Below are 19,892 nucleotides of genomic sequence, written 5' to 3' on the forward strand. Positions count from 1 at the left end.
TATTGTTCATTTATGACAACAATTACAGAATTAATTCAAATATGAATTATAAAATAATTACTTGAATGAATCTCCCAAATACAGATGTTAAAACAAAACAAACTGCTAGGGTTCAACAATTCTTTCAAAGGCTTTTTTATTTATTTATATATTCTTTGTCGCCATTTATCTGTTTACAATTAAAACATTCATTAAACACTGTAAAACATATCTGATTGAATGAATTTGTTATTATGTACTGACCTAGTTGTTGTTTTCCAGTGACTTTGATGCATTAGAGCCTCACAACATAAAGCAAAACAACAAAAATGTAAGTTTGTTTTAAGCAGATGTTCCACATGGACAATTTTTAACTATAAACACAAAACAAACCTCATCATTCTTGCTACCTATTTTTCTTCTTTTTCAGGCTTTTGATGGTTTTGCATCACAGGGAATCTCTCGTCTGCTGGAGCCCTCAGACATGGTGCTTCTCTCTGTGCCAGATCGTTTGATCATCATGACATACTTGTGCCAAATCCGTGCTCACTTCACCGGGCAGGAGTTGAGCGTGTTACAGATTGAACAGAACAACAGTCAGTCCAGCTACGCAGTAGCCGGGCCAAACCAGCAGGCGGATGTACAAGCAGCTGCCAGATTCTGTGCGGAGAGGCTCCAGGCTGGATCTGTGTCAGGAGACAATAACAGCAAGGACTCACTGGGAGAGGAGGGAAGTGACTCTGTGGCGAAGCCCAACGGAGGTCTTGTTCCTCCACCTCGGACTAAACGTGCGGGAAAGGTGGATGAGAAGGGCAGTAAGGATACACAAGAAGGTGCGCAGACACCTGTGGCCCCGCCACGACCAAACGCAGCTGCATCCAGATCAGGATTCGGGCACATACGAGATGCGGATCTGGTGAAGAAACAGCGGTCACGGCTGAAGAGTGAATCCATGGATGAGCCTGATTCAAAAGAACCACCAAAGGAGGTAAAGGACATTAAATGTTCCCTTTCCTCGCATTTATGTTTCAATATTTAATCTAATAGTATCTTTTCAACTAATCTCTGACAGTCAGATAAACATGAACAAACAGCTCAAGGAACAAATGGCTCAACAGCTGCAAGAAGAAGTGCTGAAATAGGTAACCTACCTAAACATCTTCCTAAAAAATTATTGAATTTGGAAAGATTTGATATTACACACTCTAATTTACCTCTTTTTGCCATTTGATATGTGTTTGCAGAACCTCACGAAGTAAACCATGATGTTAAATCAGCAGATCATGAGACAATGGTCAGTATACCCTCCGTCTTTGAGAAAATTACAGTGTTTCATCTTTTTTTAAAAAGTGAAATTCTTGGATAACCTCAAAGCTTGTGATTTTAAAATATAAAATTAGCCAATTTGCATGTCAAATACATAGACAATGTCTTTTTTTAATAGGGCTGCGCAATATATTAATTAAATGAATGAAATATTACAAATGTACAAATCTTGATATGCATATCGCAATGACTTGAGATAACTAAATGATTTTATTACTTCAAAAAATTACAAAAAAGTGTAAAAGTTTTAGGTTGATGCAGATGGCAGAGAATAGACTGTTACTCATGATCGTCTCACATGTCAACAATGATCTCATAGCCATCTGAGAAGAGTCACCTGCAGTTGCTGCAGAGGATTTAGAGAATCGTTAAACATGTATGTTAGTAATAGTATATATATTTATATATATATTTAAATATAGGATTATCATAAAGCATATTGCATTGTTTAACAAGTTATCGCACATCACATTTTTCTTCAATATTGTGCATCCCTACTATCTAAATTTACAATAACCATCATAAAAGTCAAATTCTGGGGCTGGATTCACAAAACATTCTTAAAAATAAAAGTCCTCTTAATTGCGGTTTCCTCTTATTTTCTAACTTAAAAATACAGGTAAGAATATGATGCATTCCCCCAGAAAAATTTTAGGAATGTTCTGTTTTTTTCTTAAGACCCACTCGCGTCTGGTGTAGACACAGTGTTAGAATGTATCTTAAGAAATGTCCTTTTAGTGAATCCGGCCCCTGATTCACAAGCTTTTACCATCCCATAATTAAAGGTGCTGTATGTAACTTTTTCACTCTACTAAAGCATAAAAATACCATAATATATTTGCATATATTGAGGAAACGTGCTAAGTTCACATACTCGTTTCTCTGAAAAACACTTCTACAGCCAGGTATTTTACTTTGAAATGTGCGTTTCCAGGCTGGAATGTTTGTTATTGTTTTGGTCTGTGATACTGCACTGTGACAATTTGCCAATTTTCATTGTCCATTGCGCTCGTTCCTGTTGCGTGTCCTCAAACTGGCAACCCGTGTGAGCGCCGTCCAGTCTGAGGAGCAGGTGGCGGGAGAAACGACAATCTCCGATATTTTGAATTGGATTGCAGTACCTATTTTGACCACTAGTTGTCATTCTTACATACCGCACCTTTAATTTCCTTGTTTCCAGGAAAATCAAGCCTTTCCTTTCCTCGCCATTATCTTTGTGCATCATCTCTCTTCCTCCCCATTTCCAACCATTTTCGCTTTCTTTTTCTCTCTCTCTGTCTGCGATACTCTCTTGTCTGGTTTTATGTATGTCTCCCTGTGGTTCTCCCTGTGGTACTTCCTGGCCAGTGTCTGCAGGACACCAATCAGTACGTGTTGAGTGAACTCCAGGCCCTGGAAACCGAACAGAAGCACATAGACAGAAGAGCTGATGTCGTGGAGAAAAGGCTCAGAAAGCTCATGGAGACGGGTAAGAAAAAACTCACATAGAAAGAAAGAGTTAAGGTGATTTCAAGTTAACTCTTGGAATGCAACATGATACTTCATTATTATCTGTTTAACAGGAAGTGATAAAGATGAAGAAGAGAAGCTGATTCAGGAGTGGTTCACTCTGGTCAACAAGAAGAATGCTTTGATCAGGAGACAAGACCATCTGGAGCTGCTGTATGTCCTGATAATATTACTCGCATTCACAAGTGATATATAAGACACAGTCAGTCCACACCGATAAACATTAATGATGTTATCCTTGCAGGCAAGAAGAGCAGGATTTAGAAAGAAGGTTTGAGCTGCTAAACCGAGAGCTCAGAGCCATGATGGCTATTGAAGGTAAGACATGTAACTGATATGAGTTATTTAATGGAAACGCTGGTCAGTCACAGCTTAACAATACACTCATATTTTGCCTGATGTTTATAATTCTAATATATAAGACTAATTTAATAATAACAATCCATAATAATGTATTAGTTATGGCTGATAATCAATAAATAGTTGACATTATAATTCTATACTATTATAGATAAGCATTACATTAAATTAAAATAAAGCATTACAAAAATGAAATCAGTCCATTTAAATTCATGCTGTCAAATCGATTAATCACATCTAACATAAAAGTGTGTTTACATAATATGTGTATATATTATTCAATTTTTATGTGTATGTGCGTGTCTGTATATGTACATACATACACACACATATACTGTACATATACAGTATATATGTGTATAAATAAATGTGTGTATATACAGTAAACTTTCTGTAAAAAAGACCAACTTTAGGTCTGTGTTCCAAAGCATTCATGAACTACAACCATTTATTTTTAACGTCTATGCTTAAAAAGGGGGGTTTCCGTTAACAGGTTTAAAAAACACGCACAAATAATCCCCTGCTTGGCCCATATATTGGTCTATTCATACGTTAAACCTTTACTTACCTATTTCCTATGTGGCTGCAGCTTTAGTAGTCAGTATTTCATCACTCACATTAATATTCCATCACTCAGACTGGCAGAAGACTCAGTCCCAGCAGCACAGAGAACAGCTACTGCTGCAGGAGCTGGTGTCGCTTGTCAACAAGCGGGATGAGCTGGTCAGAGACATGGATGCAAAAGAGAGAGGGTGAGTCAAGTTTGAAATCGCATACTCTCTGAGTAGGTTCACATTTGAATTTGAACTTACTTTGTGACTGTTAAAAAAGTATGTTCTATATAGTATGACTGTGTGTATTATGTAATCCGGATGTACTACATCCGCTATGTTGTCATTATCATGTGACCTTCCAGCGTCAGTTACGTCGCTTCACTGCTATTTATAAATCTTCTCTCATGGCCTCATGGGATAGTAAAGTGTCCATCGAATGCACACTTCAGAATCTCACCGAAGTAGTAGGTCATCTGGGTACTTTTTGCATACTGTTTTTCGAACACTACTCTGCTGGCGAACTGTTTTTCGCATACTGTATAGTAGGGAAGTATCCGATTTCGGACGCAGCGACTGTTTTGGTGCACTGGCATGGTGAAAATTATTAATGGGTTATGTGATTTTTCAAATACACATGCACTGTATGTATTTTGTATGTGCAGAGCTTTGGAGGAGGATGAAAGACTGCAGAAAGGTCTGGAGGCAAGACGTAGAAAATACAGCAACAAGGAAAAGTGCATTCTTCAATAAAGACTTCATATGAAAACTGAGGCTCACTGCACAAGAGACAATCTAGATGATTTTGACTACACCAGGACATTAGTGTGCCTTGTTTTAACTTTCAAAGACATTTGGCTTCAACTTTAAGCCCTTCCTCACATCATCTTCAAGATTTCAGTGACATATGTGGGATGTATAGCATGTACTCGTTATACCCTGAAAGTTTGCACAATGATTTGGAGGTTCTTCCAGGTTGCACTGGTAAAGAGCTTGATATTATAAGCAATATTACTTTAAATCTGAAAAGGTCTTTATTGTTTTCTTGGACAATAAACAAACACACTTCTCATACCTGAATGGTTACAGACAAATGAACCGAACACGAGACCTAAAAGGGAGTAAAGAGAAAAATCCTTCATACTGCTGTAGATTGCAAAATAAAAATAATTTGAGACTTCTGTCATGTGACCATCAGGATTTTTTACATTTTTGCTGAAGCGAACAAAACATTGCTCAAGCTACAGCCGTGAGTAGGATTTTTTTCTCCTTTGTTAAGTTTTATTGGAAATGTAATGTTTCTTGTCAATTTTTTTTTACTTTGCTCCAGATGATTAGACATTTTCTTTAAGATGTATCGAACAGGCAAAGAGACTTGTGCCAAAGTTTGCTGTTTTTACATTATTTATTTAAGCGTGTTGTTTCCTGGTATGCCAAAATATCTCTGTTGGGCTGTCGTCTTGTATTAGCTGCAAATTGTATTCTCTGATCGTTTATCAGACAATTTGTCTCCAAATGAATGTATTCATACAATTTTAATGCATTGCAGTGCCTTTACATATTTAATACTTTTTGAAAAGGGGCTTTTTATATATACCGAAGCCTGTATTTTCCAGTTTAAAACCTTGAAAGATAACACAAAATAAAATAAAAATATTTATGAATTGTTTTATAGATATACAAAAAGTATTTTGTCTGACTACTCTTTTTGATAAATGTGTTATTCATTCCTATTTTAAGATTTATTAGTGTTTTATTCAATAAAGTTTGATGCTGTTTGAATTAGTGTTGTATAAAGTGAAGTATTCTTTTCTGGATAAAACATGGAGTTTTTTTTTTTTTTTTTTTTTACAACTATACCATTTGAGACAAATGAAACAAACTCAAACGTTTTACCTTAGCAGCTTGAGTCTCTTTAGTCAGGATCACAAATCATCCTGACACTGGAGATCTTTTGACTAGAAGTGAAAGAAAGCTAAGTTAACGTTACGCAGAAGTCTCTAAGCAACCGCATTGAAACGCCTTGGAAACCACCTAAGTTACAACAACTAAGCATCGTGGCGGTTTGTTTTATGGGGCAAAAACAACACGCAGACAGACGTTTGATCCGGCGTCAACATATTTTAAAACCACAAGAACAAGTAAACTTTACGTTTCTGTAATGTGAATTATGGCTACATTTACACAACATTACATATGAATAGATCCTACCACTAGGCGGCGAAAGCGGATAAGAAAAGCGGCGCATCCTCATCCGTCACTGCCGCACCTGCGCGGCTTGGAAAAACCTGAAAGAAGAGAGGTGGCGGAAAGTCAGGCTGGGTTAATTTGGCAAGGAAATCTGGAAACGGCGCACAAAGGCTTATCAAAACTCAAAGATAATCATTTTGTTGCTACTATTCCAGGCTAAATACTGGCTCAGAGTCTGCGGTCAGCCGGTGAACAGTAAGCGACCCAGAGCGCTTCTACCAGCTGGACAAACAATAACAATCCCTTTGCTGTCACATCATGAACCCTGAATAGTAAGTCGTCTTACCCTATCATATATGAATATTTATGATGACCTAATAATATATTAAACCTTTCGTTGACGGGTCAATCAAATTTTCTTTGCAATCGTTTATCAATTTCTATAATAATTAAATAATAAATTGTATGAATATTGTGATACGAGTGACACAACAATTGTCAGACTGCATATATAGTTTATATATATTTACTCATATGTAATGAAACTGTATTTATCTTTGCATATTTCTCCAGTGACTACTTATTCAAGCTTCTTCTGATTGGAGATTCTGGAGTTGGAAAATCCTGCATTCTCTTGCGTTTTGCAGTAAGTGTTTTCTTAACAGCATTTTTGGATATTTTTTAATATGAACAATATCTGATCTTATGTTCTTGACAATTCTCTTCCAGGACGACACCTATACAGAGAGTTTCATCAGCACGATTGGAGTGGATTTCAAGATCCGAACTATTGAGTTGGATGGAAAAACTATTAAATTGCAGATAGTGAGTTTGTAGACTTTAAAATTCAAATGAAGTGTGTCATTTAATGTGAAACCACAGATAAACTGAGTCCCGTCCATGTTTACAGTGGGACACCGCTGGCCAGGAGAGATTCCGCACGATTACTTCCAGCTACTACAGAGGAGCTCACGGGATCATTGTTGTGTATGATGTTACGGATCAGGTTTGTGAGACCCCTTTCTAAAAATGAGAAAATGAGACCCATTTTTATTGCTTGCTTAAAGATTTAGAGCTAAACTGAAATCTAAATGACACTTTTTAAAAAAAAAGTTTATGCTGGTGCCTTTTCAGGAATCCTACAACAACGTGAAACAGTGGCTGAAGGAAATCGATCGCTATGCGAGTGAAAATGTCAACAAACTACTTGTAGGAAATAAGTGTGACCTCACTACAAAAAAAGTTGTCGACTACACTACAGCTAAGGTTGGTTGGTAGGGCAGTATAATGAACTTTCTCTTTAGACTAGTTAAACGTGAAATGTGTCTTTTCTACACCAATCACATTCCCTGGTTTCACAGAAAAGGCTTAAGCCTGGTCCCAGACTAAAATGCATGTTTGAGCTGTTTCAACTGAAACTTAAAATATGTCAGTGTCGTTGTTTTGTCTCAAGATGCACACCAGTAATGTTTTTTTTTTTCTAATGCATGTTAATAAAAGTTACTTAAATGTTCTAATTGAACTAAGGCCTAATCCTGGCTTAATCTAAACCCATTCTGTGGAACCAGGCCTTTGTATATTAACTTAACTGAAAAAACTTTTTCTCCACAGGAGTTCGCTGACTCTCTTGGCATCCCTTTCCTTGAGACGAGTGCCAAAAATGCCACAAACGTGGAGCAGGCCTTCATGACCATGGCAGAGGAAATAAAGAAGCGCATGAGACCAGGGACTTCAGGGGGTTCAGAGAAACCTGATCTTAAAATCGAAAGCACCCCAGTGAAACAGTCAGGCGGCGGATGCTGCTAAAGCATATTTTCTCAGGGAGAGTGATGAGCATGACTGGACACTGATGAGTATTGTGTAGAGATGACCAATTTGGATATTAATGACAGACTTTCTCCTACATGGTGCTCAATAAAGTCAGAAATCATTACTGTTGTTTAACAAAGAAGCATTCATGGCTCTTCCCACATTTTCGTTGTGTTTGAAAATAAGATTAAAGCACAGACACACTCTGATTCAAATGAAGGTGAAAAATATCCAGATCACTGTGTTAATAGTTGATCCAATTAATTGATCCAATAGTGTGACTATTCATAACCTATGAACTGGGATTCGCAACTCTGAAGTGGTGCCTTTTCTTGTTCATGCTTTGAAGAAGATCAAGTGGTTGAGTGGTCATTGTACATCAGCATGGTAAAGCAGTGACTCTCTAGCATTCTCATGTGGAGTTTTACTGTGGTTCTGTGATAATAAACTAAACTATGTTGTTTTGTGTGTATTAATCAGTTTCTCCTTTTATTTGTGTGCGCCTGTGACTATTTATTAAAAGGATCTTAAAGGGATCTTACCTAAAAATGAAAGTCATAATTGATGTAACTTTCATGTCTCTCCAAACTGGTGGGCTATGACATTATTTCATCGAACGCAAAACAATAATAATAAAAACTGTTTTCATCTCAAGTCCCAAAAACGACACTCATTGAGTTTCATTGTGGAGGGGAAATCTAAATATCAGGTTTTGTGTTCTACAGAAGAAGTTATACAGGTTGTGAACAAAATGAGGGTGAGTAAATTAAACTGTTGTAATTTTTGTAATTATTATTTAGTCAAAACGGTATTCGGAATAACTATTTTTTAAACATTTAAAATTAATTTACATTTTACATTTAAAAGTAAACTGAAACTGCTGTTTTGAATCGAAATACTCCCCGCCCCCAAAACACATTTAGGATCATTCCTATTGCCCTGCAAACGTCCGTTCTCTTAAGCTTAAATGGTCGCGTTGAATCGATTGTGAAATGTAACAATGGTCTAAAGAGCGATTTACACAAAAACTCACAAACATCGTCCCATTCTCACCTTGCGGTCATAATTCAGAGATTCAAGACACTCCCACAACAATTCAGTGATAAATACATTGATCAGTAGGCCTCCCACCATTTTACCTCATAACAAATCAGCAGAATGGAAAGAGTGTGCACGAGTGATTCCGGACCACGCAAAGGGAAAAACAAAGATACTGAAGAACAAGGTTGGTTTTCTTGATTTTCTTGATATTAAGAAATCAAGGTCAGTTCATCTGATCTGGTGGTCATATCTTAATATAAGCAGAGTGGTGTAATAAATCCACTAAAAAGTTAAATGGTTAAAACAGTGTACGTTGATTTATTAACGTGAGAATGGCATAGATCTCATAAAAGCATTTATTTCACATTTTAATGAATTTTTTGACAATTGATAAATGATGTGCTCATTTTAGGCCTGGTTGAAACCCAAGAAGAACTGAGCAAAGTGGAGAAGAATCATTTGATAACAGGACAACAATCTTCCAGTTTCTCACAGACTGAAAACAAAGCAGGATCCAAACAAAAAATCCCCTGCCCTCTGTGTGAAAAGAGCTTCGCACAAAAAGGAAACCTTAAGATTCACATGAGGATTCACACTGGAGAGAAGCCTTTCGAATGTCATCTGTGTGGCAAGAGTTTCACGGATCCGAGGAATCTCAGAGATCACCAGCTCTCCCACTCTGGAGTAAGAGCGTTCGAATGTGATCAGTGCGGCAAAAAATTTATGTTTGCAGCACACTTGAAAAGACACGTGAGAATCCATACAAATGAAAAGCCTTACTTGTGCTCCGTTTGTGGACGGAGTTATTCACACATGGACCATTTTAAAGCGCACCAGAAATTGCATGCCAATGTGAGAGCTCATGTGTGCTTTGAATGTGGGAGTGCCTTTAATTTAGCCAGTCACTTGAAAGACCACCAAAAAATTCACTCTGGAGAGAAACCGCACAAGTGCTCACACTGTGGAAAGAGTTTCTCACAGTCAGGATCTATGAAAAAACATGAGAGAATTCATACAGGAGTGAAGCCATACATCTGCCCTTCATGTGGGAGGGCCTTCTGCCAGTCAAGTGGCCTACTGAATCATATAAAAAAGCATTGCCCAAAGTTGCCACAGTGAGAAAATGATGCAAAAATAATGCAAAATGCCGGTTTAAAGAGAGAATGTCATTTCAGAGGGTAATTTTTTGACAAAAAAGTAAATTGGGGAGGTCAAAGAATTCATTCAAACATTGGCGTGAAACACCATAATGTTCTCGAGGAATTTTTTTATTATTGTTGATTTTTACACCAGTCTTAAGTGATAATTAATTATGCATTGGACTGTATTGCACTCCTAAATAAAAAATACTGACTAATGAAATTTAGAAATTTCATTTGTTCTTCCAAGAAGGTGATAATATTCATGTTTTTTTTCCCACACTATGAAAGTCAGTGGGCGCATCAACTGTTCTGTTACCCATTCTTCAAAATATATTATTTTGTGTTCAGCAGAAGAAAGAAATTAGGTTTGGAACAACTTGAGGGTGAAAAACTTATTACAATTTTTGGGTGATCTATCCCGCATGCTTTCTGGAACATTTTCTACAGGGGCTGTACAGAAACATCCTAACTAATATAATCCTATACATATCCGTTTAGAAACAGTGGTCATTTCATTTAGGAAATAGAACTTTTTCCCATCTAAATCAAGAATTTATATAGGAAGTTTCTGTAATAAAGCCCCAGATCACAGTCCAAGATTAGTGACTGAATTCACTCCTTATTACAATATGGGCATCAATGTGAAACTGATGGTTATATATATATATATATATATATATATATATATATATATATATATATATATATATATATATATATATATATATATAGCCTATATAAAACAACAACAACAAAAAGTAGATTCGTATGAATGTACATTTTGCCCAAAATATCACAGTACAAAAGCAAAAACTAATTCGTAATTTAATGGAATATAAAATTAATGCAGTGGCTATTAAAACTATCCTCAAAAATATCTTTATTATCTAAAGCAGCAGCGGATGGCACTAACTCATGCCAGTGATGAAATCACGTGGACCACTTTGGCGCCGCACAGAAATGATTAAAACCTAGAGAGGAGAAGAGAGTCTCCTAGTATGAAGCCAATCAAAGACTTCAGATATACAAAGACGGTGAAGTCGTTATGAATGGGAGAATATGGTGAAATAGGCTAAGTCCCGCTGTAACTTAATATTTTATTTTACATAGCTAACGTTATATGAATGAATGACCAGTCATATATTCTGCGCCATAATTTAGCATAGGATTTTAAACATCTATATCCAGTAGTTTTATGTGCAAGATATAATTTAATTTTTTTGTATTTATTAAATGGAAGAAAAAAAAGAATAATAAAAGTTTATAAAGTTTATAGTTTATAAAGTTATATTTTTTTTAGGATAAATTTACTAAATATTCCAGTGTTCACAGTGATGGAGCGCCCTCTGTTGGCGATTTTTAGTACGGCGCTTCTTCATTCATGAAGCTTGTTCCAGGTTTTTGTTGATTTCACTGGTGGGCGCTGTTTTGAGAACATTATCCAGATGCGCTTCTGCTGCCGTCATACTTTCAGATCTTTTATGTAACTTAATCCATTCAAATATCGATGATTTCTGTCTGTTTTGATCGAGAAAGAAGCTTCTGAAACGAAGGACAGTGTCTCGGTATGTTGCTGTTTGTAGTTTGGTTGCCAGGCAGTTACTGGAGTAGTGTTAGCTAGCTAACGTTAGCTGGTCAGAAAAGGGACGTCAGCTGTGTTTCCTATTATCTTCTTTTATTTCTCTCTCTCTTTTAAAAAAATAAAATAATATCATTGTACTTTAATCGATTATATATGATATTTATGGTACAACTGAGCAAAAACTAACTGTAAAATATGCAAAGAATACTTCAGGAATTTAAAAGTTGCTGGGTTAGCCTTTAATAATTACTTAAACTTGTTTATGCTTAGTTATGACTGATCATTTTGCTATGGAAACTTCTATCTGAAATGATGACTTCGTTTTTCCTTAGTTTGTTAAGAATATGCCAATAACAAGTAGTAGAAGTATCTTATATAACAACGTCCTGTGTTTCCTATTCAGTACTTGTGTTTGTTTCTGGATTAGATGGAGAGAGATGATGGCGACTTCCTCCCTGAGCCATCAGAGGACTCTCAGTCCCAGCGAGGAAGTGTGGCTTCCTCAGTCACAAGAGGTTTGTTCTCTGTTCCTTAATGTTTTTTTGGTTCCTCTCGGGATCTGACCGGAGATCCCGATCTGATCATTGTTGACCTGAAATGATCAGTGTCACTCTTGTGTTTCTCCAGCTCAGGATTTGTTGGTGTACTTGGTGAGCGACAGTGCAGTGCACTTGACTTTGGAGGGTCTCGGCTGCATGAATGCACAGGAGCTCGGCCGCAATGTCCGGGAGGCTCTCAACATTCCCAACTCTGCCGTAGATGTGTTTGCTTTCTGGTTCTGCTCTCCTTTGCTTGGTAATTAATGCTCTTTTGTGCCGGGCCAGATGTCAGACTCATACAAGATCGTATGACCTATTCGTATTTAGACTATGAAGAAAGATGTGACACAATGGTGGCATTTACAGTCTCTATGGCTGATTTGCAATTGAAGGGAGGGAACTTCAGGAAGTCCTCTGGTTGTTAATGCCTGTGGGTGTTAATGCCATCAACTGGCATTTATGAATTATTTGATGTCTACTTCTTATCTATTACAAAGGCTGGAATACACCACACAACTTTTAAAATCTTAACAGATTTTAAAATACTAGGCATCATACACTTGCTAACTTTGTAATGGCTACAGAGGAAAAACTGGGCATCTAACACTAAAGGCCTGTTCACACCAAGGATGACAACTATACATTTTTAATTATTGTTCTAATTCTATGAGAATAGTGACCACACCATAACTATAACGATAATGACAAAGAGGAACAATATCAGTTGAATCACTTTCAGATTTTTTTTTCCTGCTGATGAATGATAAAATCATTGACAGCCAATCAGAATGAGCCTGGCTTTAAAGAGCTCGAGCATGCAAAAGTGCAGCGTAACATAATAAACAGAATGATATTGTTCATTGGTGTGGACGCTTACTTAGTTATTGTTATAGTAATCTTTATAGTTCTCGTTCCTGGTGTGGACGAGCCTTAAAGGTGCAGTAAGTGATTTCTGAGAAACTGTTGAAAGTGGATTGGACTGAGCACCAAAACACACTTGCAGCCAATCAGCGGTAAGGGGCGTACACACTCACAAGGGGGGAGGAGCCTGTGCTGCATAGTGTGTTTGTGAATTTGGGGGCGGAGCCATCAAGATAGGGGTGTGATCCATTTGTTGAGGGGCATGTTTTGGTGATTTCAAATATCAACAGTGTTTCTCAGAAACCGCTTACTGCACCTTTAAAGGGGTGGTTGATTATGATTTCACTTTTTTAACTTTAGTTAGTGTGTAATGTTGCTGTTTGAGCATAAATAACACCTGCAAAGTTACAACGCTCAAAGTTCAAAGCAAAGGGAAATATTTGCTTTTAAAGAAATCACTTTTTAAGGACTACAACAAACGGCTGGTAGGGACTACACGAGCTTCCTCCCGGGTTAGTGACATCACAAACTCTAAAATTTACATAAACCCCGCCCCCGGAACACAATTTATAGATTATCAAGACAGAATATGTTAATCAATGACTAGAAGATATCTACACATAAGCTACATACATTTATCAACTAACCATTCAGAAACGTCCTGTTGCATTCTACATGTTGTCACTTCTTGAGTCTCTCCATCATTGTCTGAATCCGGTTTGGACATAAAAGGCTAAAAGTTTTTGAAATGTTCAGTGCGTGTCTGTGTGAGTGCAAGCTGTTGAAGCTCTGCCCTCTGTGCCGGGAGCAGCAGCTCATTTGCATTTAAAGGAACATACACAAAACTAAAAAGACAATTTTAACATGCTAAATAAAATATCTGTGGGGTATTTTGAGCTAAAACTTCACATACACACTCTGGGGACATCAAAGACTTATTTTACATCTTGTGAAAAGGGCATTATACCACCCCTTTAACTTTCAAGTTGAAGTAACAACACAAACTATGTGTTCTAAAATTGGCTCAAAATATCAGACATATTTTGATATCCGCCAAATGAAAGGAATCATAGTCTGAAGCTAAAAAAATTTAGTTTGTGCCCATCATACACTACAGGATTTTCTGTGAAATCTGTTAATACTGACTGTCCAAAATCTGCAGGCTGTCTCTGACTTTTACCAATTGGCATTAAAGTTGTCCAGACTGCAAATCGGGGCAGAAATTTCAGTATTCCAGCCATTATTTAGACCTATATTCTAATAATAACATTATTTGTGTTATAATAATGAAAAACAACACAATAAAAACATTTGTGTTTGATGAATAACAAAGGAAATATGTTTGTGTCAGTGTTTGATCATCATAATTTTTTTCTGAGGTCCTTCTTGTTGATTCCCGCCTTTTGCCTCATTCTGCTGTGATATGTTTGAACAGACCTGCAGTTGAAGCCGAAACATCTTCCCTACAAGTTGTGTCGTCAGTGGCAGGACCTGCTGTACCGCTTTACTGAGGCCCCCGCAGAAGATATTTCTCAAGGTGTGTGTTTTTGGTGTGTTTGTGCTTTTGCATACTTCACTTCACCTGAAAGTTTAAGTGCCTAACAAAAAACATCTCTGTGTTTTTCAGATGAGCCAATTCTGATGTACAAAAGAAATGTTTTTTGTCCCAGGTCAAAAGAACTTCAGGTAATGAACATGTTTTTAGATGTTTGTGTCTATAAAGAGATAGTTCACCCAAAAATGTAGATTATGTTGTTCCAAATTTGTATGACTTTATTTATTTTTGTATGCAGAAACTGAAAAAAACGAATGCATCAACTGTTTTATCCACACACTGAAAGTCAGTGGGGTCCAAACATAGACTGTAAAAAATATGGACAAAGCGTCTGTGACGTCACCCATAGACTTCTGAAGAACGGTTTTGAGGCCGTTTATGGGGGGTATGGGCGGCGCCATATTTCAATACAAATGTTCAGAAAGGATAACTTACAGGTATGATGTGTTGTGTCAGATCATGGCCGAGACGTCAAATTTCAGGAATTCCACTCGGCGCAGCCTATGCTCGTTGTCAGCTGTCAATCAAGCTGTCAATCGCGCCCTTATTTGTCATACATTTTATATCTAAATACGATCTAAACTAACGAGTTAGAAAAAAATTCACCCCCCTCACAGTTGTCAGGCACTCGGAACCTATCGAAAAATACAATAAAAGTCCATGGGACCAACCTGTTAAAACATGAATTTATGCTGTGAAAACGGACATTTTAACATGGGGGTGTATGGACATTTGCTCCCTTTTGGGACCTGCCCCTAGCGGATTTTCGATGTATTGCAGTTTTTCGCACTTCCGGGTAGGCTTCATTTTTCAGATTAGAATGTTGCCGCTTGGGTCCAAAACAGTATTGCACCCCATTTAAACTATATGTGTACTGAGAAATCCATCAAAATATCTTCTTTTGTGTTTTACAAAAGAAGGCAGTGGCTCAGTGGTTCATGTAGGTTGTCTACAAACCGAAAGGTTGGTGGTTCAATCCCCGGTTCCACCTGACCAAGTGTCGAGGTGTCCATGAGCAAGACACCTAACCCCAGCTGCTCCCGACGAGCTGGATGGCGCCCTGCGTGGCTGACACCGCCGTTGGTGTATGAATGTGTGAGTGAATGGGTGAATGTGAGGCTATGTAAAGCGCTTTGGTGGCCATAGGTCTGTGAAAGCGCTATATAAATGCAGTCCATTTACCATTTACAGAAGTTAGTGTGTCATACAGGTTTGAAATGACATAAGGTTGAGTATATGGTGTTTTTTATGGTGATCTATCCCTTTAAGCCCAGTGCACACTTTGCGTTTTTCTCTGTCTATTACGATTGTTGCTTATCAGATTGTGCAATATGACCCCAGAGAGATCTTACGTAAAATCCAAGGCTCATGTGCAACATCAAATGTCTCTCATGTCAGACAACATACATCTTATCTAAGACTTTGGACTTGATTCCTTGGACAGCATTTGTGTCTGGAGTCATTTAGCTTTGGCAGTGGAGGTCATGACATGGACTGCTTATTCTTCAGAGCGATCATAACATGAAGGGACCTAAAGAGATTTATGTTGCATATCAATCATAGACACGCAAAATCTTGCAGCTGCTTGTTTTCAAAATTGTATTTATTAACGGAAATGGGAGTATTGATATATTAAATTAACCATGATTTGTTTTGTGAACTGTATGTTCTTCAATAAAAACAATTAATTAGTCATGTTGAGGCCCCCTTGGATAAGAACCACTGCTATAAGATTATTTCAATTTCATGTTGTGTAACATTTTTATTTTGTAATGTCAGATTGAAGATGGAGGAGTGTTAAGGTTGCTTTATGACGAGGCAAAGACGAATATCTTGGAGGGTCGATACCCCTGTGACCCTGAACACTGGCTGACGTTGGGAGCTTTGTCCTGTGCTGTCGAGCTGGGGACTGGACTGGATGACCAGGCTCTAACAGCGGCAATCAGGTGATTAAATCATATCAGTGATTAAATGAGGATAATGTAAAGGTGTTCAGCTATAATTTTGTGTTGAAAATGTATCCTGAATTGCTGTAATTAATTTCAGTTTCTCCCCTTAATGTTATTCCAGAGAGAAGAAGCTGTCCTCATTCCTTCCAGCCCACGCTGCATTAGGAGGGGGAGGTTTTCTGTCCACACTGAGGGGGAGAGGAGGGCGGAATGCTGAGATGGAGCATAATCTCATAAAGGAGTATCGCACGGTCTGCTCCTCTGCTGCCACCGGACCCAGCCAGGACCCTGTTGCTTTGCTGCACCAGTACCTCAAGAGCTGCCACACACTGCCTTACTACGGGTACGAATGACGCAAGCGGAAAGTTGTTCGCACATGAAGTGACGGACGCTTACATTTGTTTATTTTTGCATTGGCAGATGCGCTTTCTTCATGGGTGAGATAGACAAGCCAGCCCAGGGCCTCCTTCACAGAGGTGGCCGTAAGGCCGTGAATGTGGGCATCAGTCTGGAAGGAGTGTATGTCATGGATGTGAAAGAGAAGCATGTCCTCCTGGGTCTCAAGTTCAGCGAGCTGTCCTGGGATCACAGCTATCCAGAGACAGAGGGAGACTCGCATATACTCTGGCTGGAGTTTGATGGAGAGGAGGCTGGCGTGCATGTCAATAAGTTATTAAAAATTTATTCAAAACAGGTGCGCACACAATAAATGAATAACTAATAATGTTATATTTGAAAGTGTAAGCAAGCATATATCTAAAATGTTTTGGATTATAGCAATAAAATGCAATAAAATTAAATTAAAATTAAATGTAAAATTAATTATAATTTTAAATTTTATATAATGTCTCCATGATATACTTGTGCATTATTTACCAATATACTTTTTGTTTTCTAGGCCGAACTTATGAGTGGACTCATTGAGTTTTGTGTGGAGTTACGCTCTGTTGGTGAGTCAGCAGCCGCGGGTACTGACGGTGAGGCCACGCCTTCCCAAGAACCTACGGGTCAGGAAACCAATGAGAAAACTCGAGAGCGTCGACAGGGGAAACTGCGCAGACAGAGCAGCGTGGTCTGTAGTCGAGTCCATTCACTCAACACCATCAGCTATGTTGATGACGGTGAGGGACTTAAATTGTATCCATGCATAGATGGACTCAGTGTTCATTTGTTAATGCCCATTAACTTTTATCACCTGCAATAATAAGCTCCGTTTAATTTACCTCTATTGTTTCAGGTAAGGAGATTAAACGTCTAAAGCCCAAAAGAGCTGCTTCTTTCTTCACGCGACAGGCGCAGCCTCCCACTTACTCGGCTGTTCAGGTGACTGAAAGTTTAGAGCAAGGGTGAGCCCCGGCTTCAACACTGCCCTCTTCTGCCCGGTGACCAAAACTACATCTGTCCATTGAGTTCTTTAGAGACGCAGTGCAAAACCCCCTGAATGGACAGATCGGACCAAGATCACAGACTGAAGAGCTAAACCACTATTTATAGAGGATTTGAGCATTATGTCACAGGTTTAAGTTAACTTCGTTGGCTGTTAAAAAAACGAATGTGAAATTTGCTTCAGTTATGCTTTTCTGTCAAACTAATTTATGGACATTATGGTGCAAATTTAAGGCTTTGAGACGATCTGAAAGCTCTGTTTAGGTCACTGTTCTGAATGTAGATTCTACTATGCAAACATCAAACCAAACTACATCCCAGTGGCTGTAAATCAAGACTACAGCAGTTCAGCACTTTGATCCATGCCACTAATACAGCTAAAACTAGACCTTCTGCACCAAAGCGAACAGTCAATGCCTCTAGTATAGGACGACCGCTCTTATACACTAAACCAGGGCTGCAGTCTGTGGCAAAGCATTGCAAAGACGGCATAGAGTGAGATTATGACATTCTGCGTTACTTGTCTACTGAATGTGTTTGTTGTTTTGGCTGTCTGTTTATTATTGGGCTTGTTTGCATATGCCGACTTCTTCTGAGCAACAAGGTCAAATTGTTTTTTTTGTTTTTTTTTTCACTGGTGACCAAAGTTAAATCATGAAACAACATGTTTAGTGTTGTTCACTACCTTGTTGCTCTGAAGAATCATGCCTTTCTGATGGGGTGCAATGTAATGCTCTGCTGAAAACAATCCAGGTCTGCATTTTTCAAGCAGAGAGAACTTTAATTAATTCATCAAATCACCAGTTGTGTTGGTGCTTGATGATCAATCAGTGATGTGTTTCTATTTAGTAATTCTTTTTCAAACAGTGTATGAAACCCTAAGCATTGTACTGTATGTCCAGGCTTTCAGAGCTTGAATGTATCTAACTAAATGAAATTTATCAGATTTTTTTACTAAATTATTGGCAATGCAGGGCCTGACATTAATGTTTGTTCAGGAGAATTGCTAAAAATGTCAAATGAAGTTGTTTGATCTGGTAACTAAAGTGTCATGCTAATTGTCAGGTGTCATAGTTTATCTGACCGTAACAGCTGGTCCTCAGTGTCCAGTTATTCTCCCTGTGGCATCATCATCAAACAATTCAAGATTTTACCAGTTGTCTGAATTGTGCAAAAATTATTGAATATATGTTCATTAAACATCCTGTTGTGGTATTAATATGCACTGCTTTTTTACAAGTGACTTAAATGTTCAGGTACCTGTAAAAGCTTAATGTCAAGCCTTGCATTAACAGGTCTTCAGTTACCAAACACAATTCTGTATTTATCCATGCATGACATCTGTTGTCTTAAATAGATTTTGTGGTGTGCATGTTTCTGTAATCATTGTTTTTACCTGCTTACACATGGGACTTGATGACATTTAAAAGTGTGTAAAATTAACCTTTTTTTTTTTTTTTTTGCATCACAAGCTGAATTGTGAAAAGAAAATGTCCAGCTGAATGGTGTAAAACGAGAAGTACACACTGAAGTCAGAAAATCTTACTGCATTTCTGTATTTATGCTAAATGCCTACGTTGACGTCAAGATGTTAATCCTAAAATGCTTAATCCCTGATCTTCTGTACCATATTATATTTTCCATTCTAAAACTAATCCATTATTTGTATTTCTAACTGAACATCTGTCATGCACATATTAACTGTACTGTAGATAGTCACATCTGTTATAAAATGCTGAGTCTGTCAATACTAATTTAAAGTGCCTTTTTTTTTTTACATATACATTTAATCTGTTGTTGTAGTTTTGCTGTCATCTGTCCCTTGAAATTGTATCTCCACTACCTTTTGTTGTTTGTGAAGTTTTTATACACAAATTTCTCTACCAAGATTTGTGACTGTAAAATGAACTGAAACCATTTATATGCAACATTAAACCCTTTTTATCCACGCTTTGTACTAACTTCTGGAATACTGATCAGTAAATAACTTTATGTATAATGGATTTTATATTGGTGTTTTATTTAAACAAACTATCCCTGCAATAAGGTATTTGATGTGATTAACATAATTAAATCTTCAGGGGAAAAAAGAAATGTATCTGCTAAAAAGGCA

At 37.6% G+C, this 19,892-nt stretch overlaps 3 protein-coding genes across 14 annotated transcripts in view; all 3 read left to right on the top strand.

Moving 5' to 3' along the window:
• Positions 1–5,507, top strand: part of ehbp1l1b (EH domain binding protein 1-like 1b) — a 28,179-nt gene extending 22,672 nt beyond the window's left edge. For 11 of the 12 annotated variants that reach the window (XM_082157764.1, XM_082157759.1, XM_082157765.1 and 8 more), the window contains 9 exons: positions 262–310; positions 410–967; positions 1,052–1,121; positions 1,224–1,273; positions 2,653–2,773; positions 2,868–2,967; positions 3,059–3,132; positions 3,812–3,926; positions 4,391–5,507. In XM_082157764.1, the coding sequence (XP_082013890.1) occupies positions 262–310; positions 410–967; positions 1,052–1,121; positions 1,224–1,273; positions 2,653–2,773; positions 2,868–2,967; positions 3,059–3,132; positions 3,812–3,926; positions 4,391–4,478 (1,225 nt within the window). In that variant the 3' untranslated portion in view covers positions 4,479–5,507. The remainder of the gene's footprint in view (positions 1–261; positions 311–409; positions 968–1,051; positions 1,122–1,223; positions 1,274–2,652; positions 2,774–2,867; positions 2,968–3,058; positions 3,133–3,811; positions 3,927–4,390) is intronic. The other variant, XM_082157763.1, reaches the window with a different exon arrangement.
• Positions 5,508–6,018: 511 nt separating this feature from the next.
• Positions 6,019–8,200, top strand: rab1bb (RAB1B, member RAS oncogene family b). The gene is made up of 6 exons (XM_082157817.1): positions 6,019–6,247; positions 6,489–6,561; positions 6,645–6,740; positions 6,826–6,921; positions 7,050–7,181; positions 7,527–8,200. Exons 1-6 carry the CDS (start codon positions 6,234–6,236, stop codon positions 7,719–7,721), a joined length of 606 nt encoding a protein of 201 aa, XP_082013943.1. The 5' UTR covers positions 6,019–6,233; the 3' UTR covers positions 7,722–8,200.
• A 3,110-nt stretch (positions 8,201–11,310) lies between these two features.
• On the top strand, positions 11,311–19,787 carry frmd8 (FERM domain containing 8). The gene is made up of 10 exons (XM_082157800.1): positions 11,311–11,472; positions 11,917–12,004; positions 12,117–12,284; positions 14,325–14,426; positions 14,517–14,575; positions 16,224–16,390; positions 16,515–16,736; positions 16,814–17,087; positions 17,292–17,514; positions 17,631–19,787. The coding sequence occupies exons 2-10, from the start codon at positions 11,917–11,919 to the stop codon at positions 17,741–17,743; spliced, it is 1,416 nt and encodes a 471-aa protein (XP_082013926.1). The 5' UTR covers positions 11,311–11,472; the 3' UTR covers positions 17,744–19,787.
• Positions 19,788–19,892: the final 105 nt, after the last annotated feature.

This window comes from Leuciscus leuciscus (assembly GCF_965113295.1).
Source record: "Leuciscus leuciscus genome assembly, chromosome: 24".
Classification (NCBI taxonomy): Eukaryota; Metazoa; Chordata; class Actinopteri; order Cypriniformes; family Leuciscidae; genus Leuciscus; species Leuciscus leuciscus.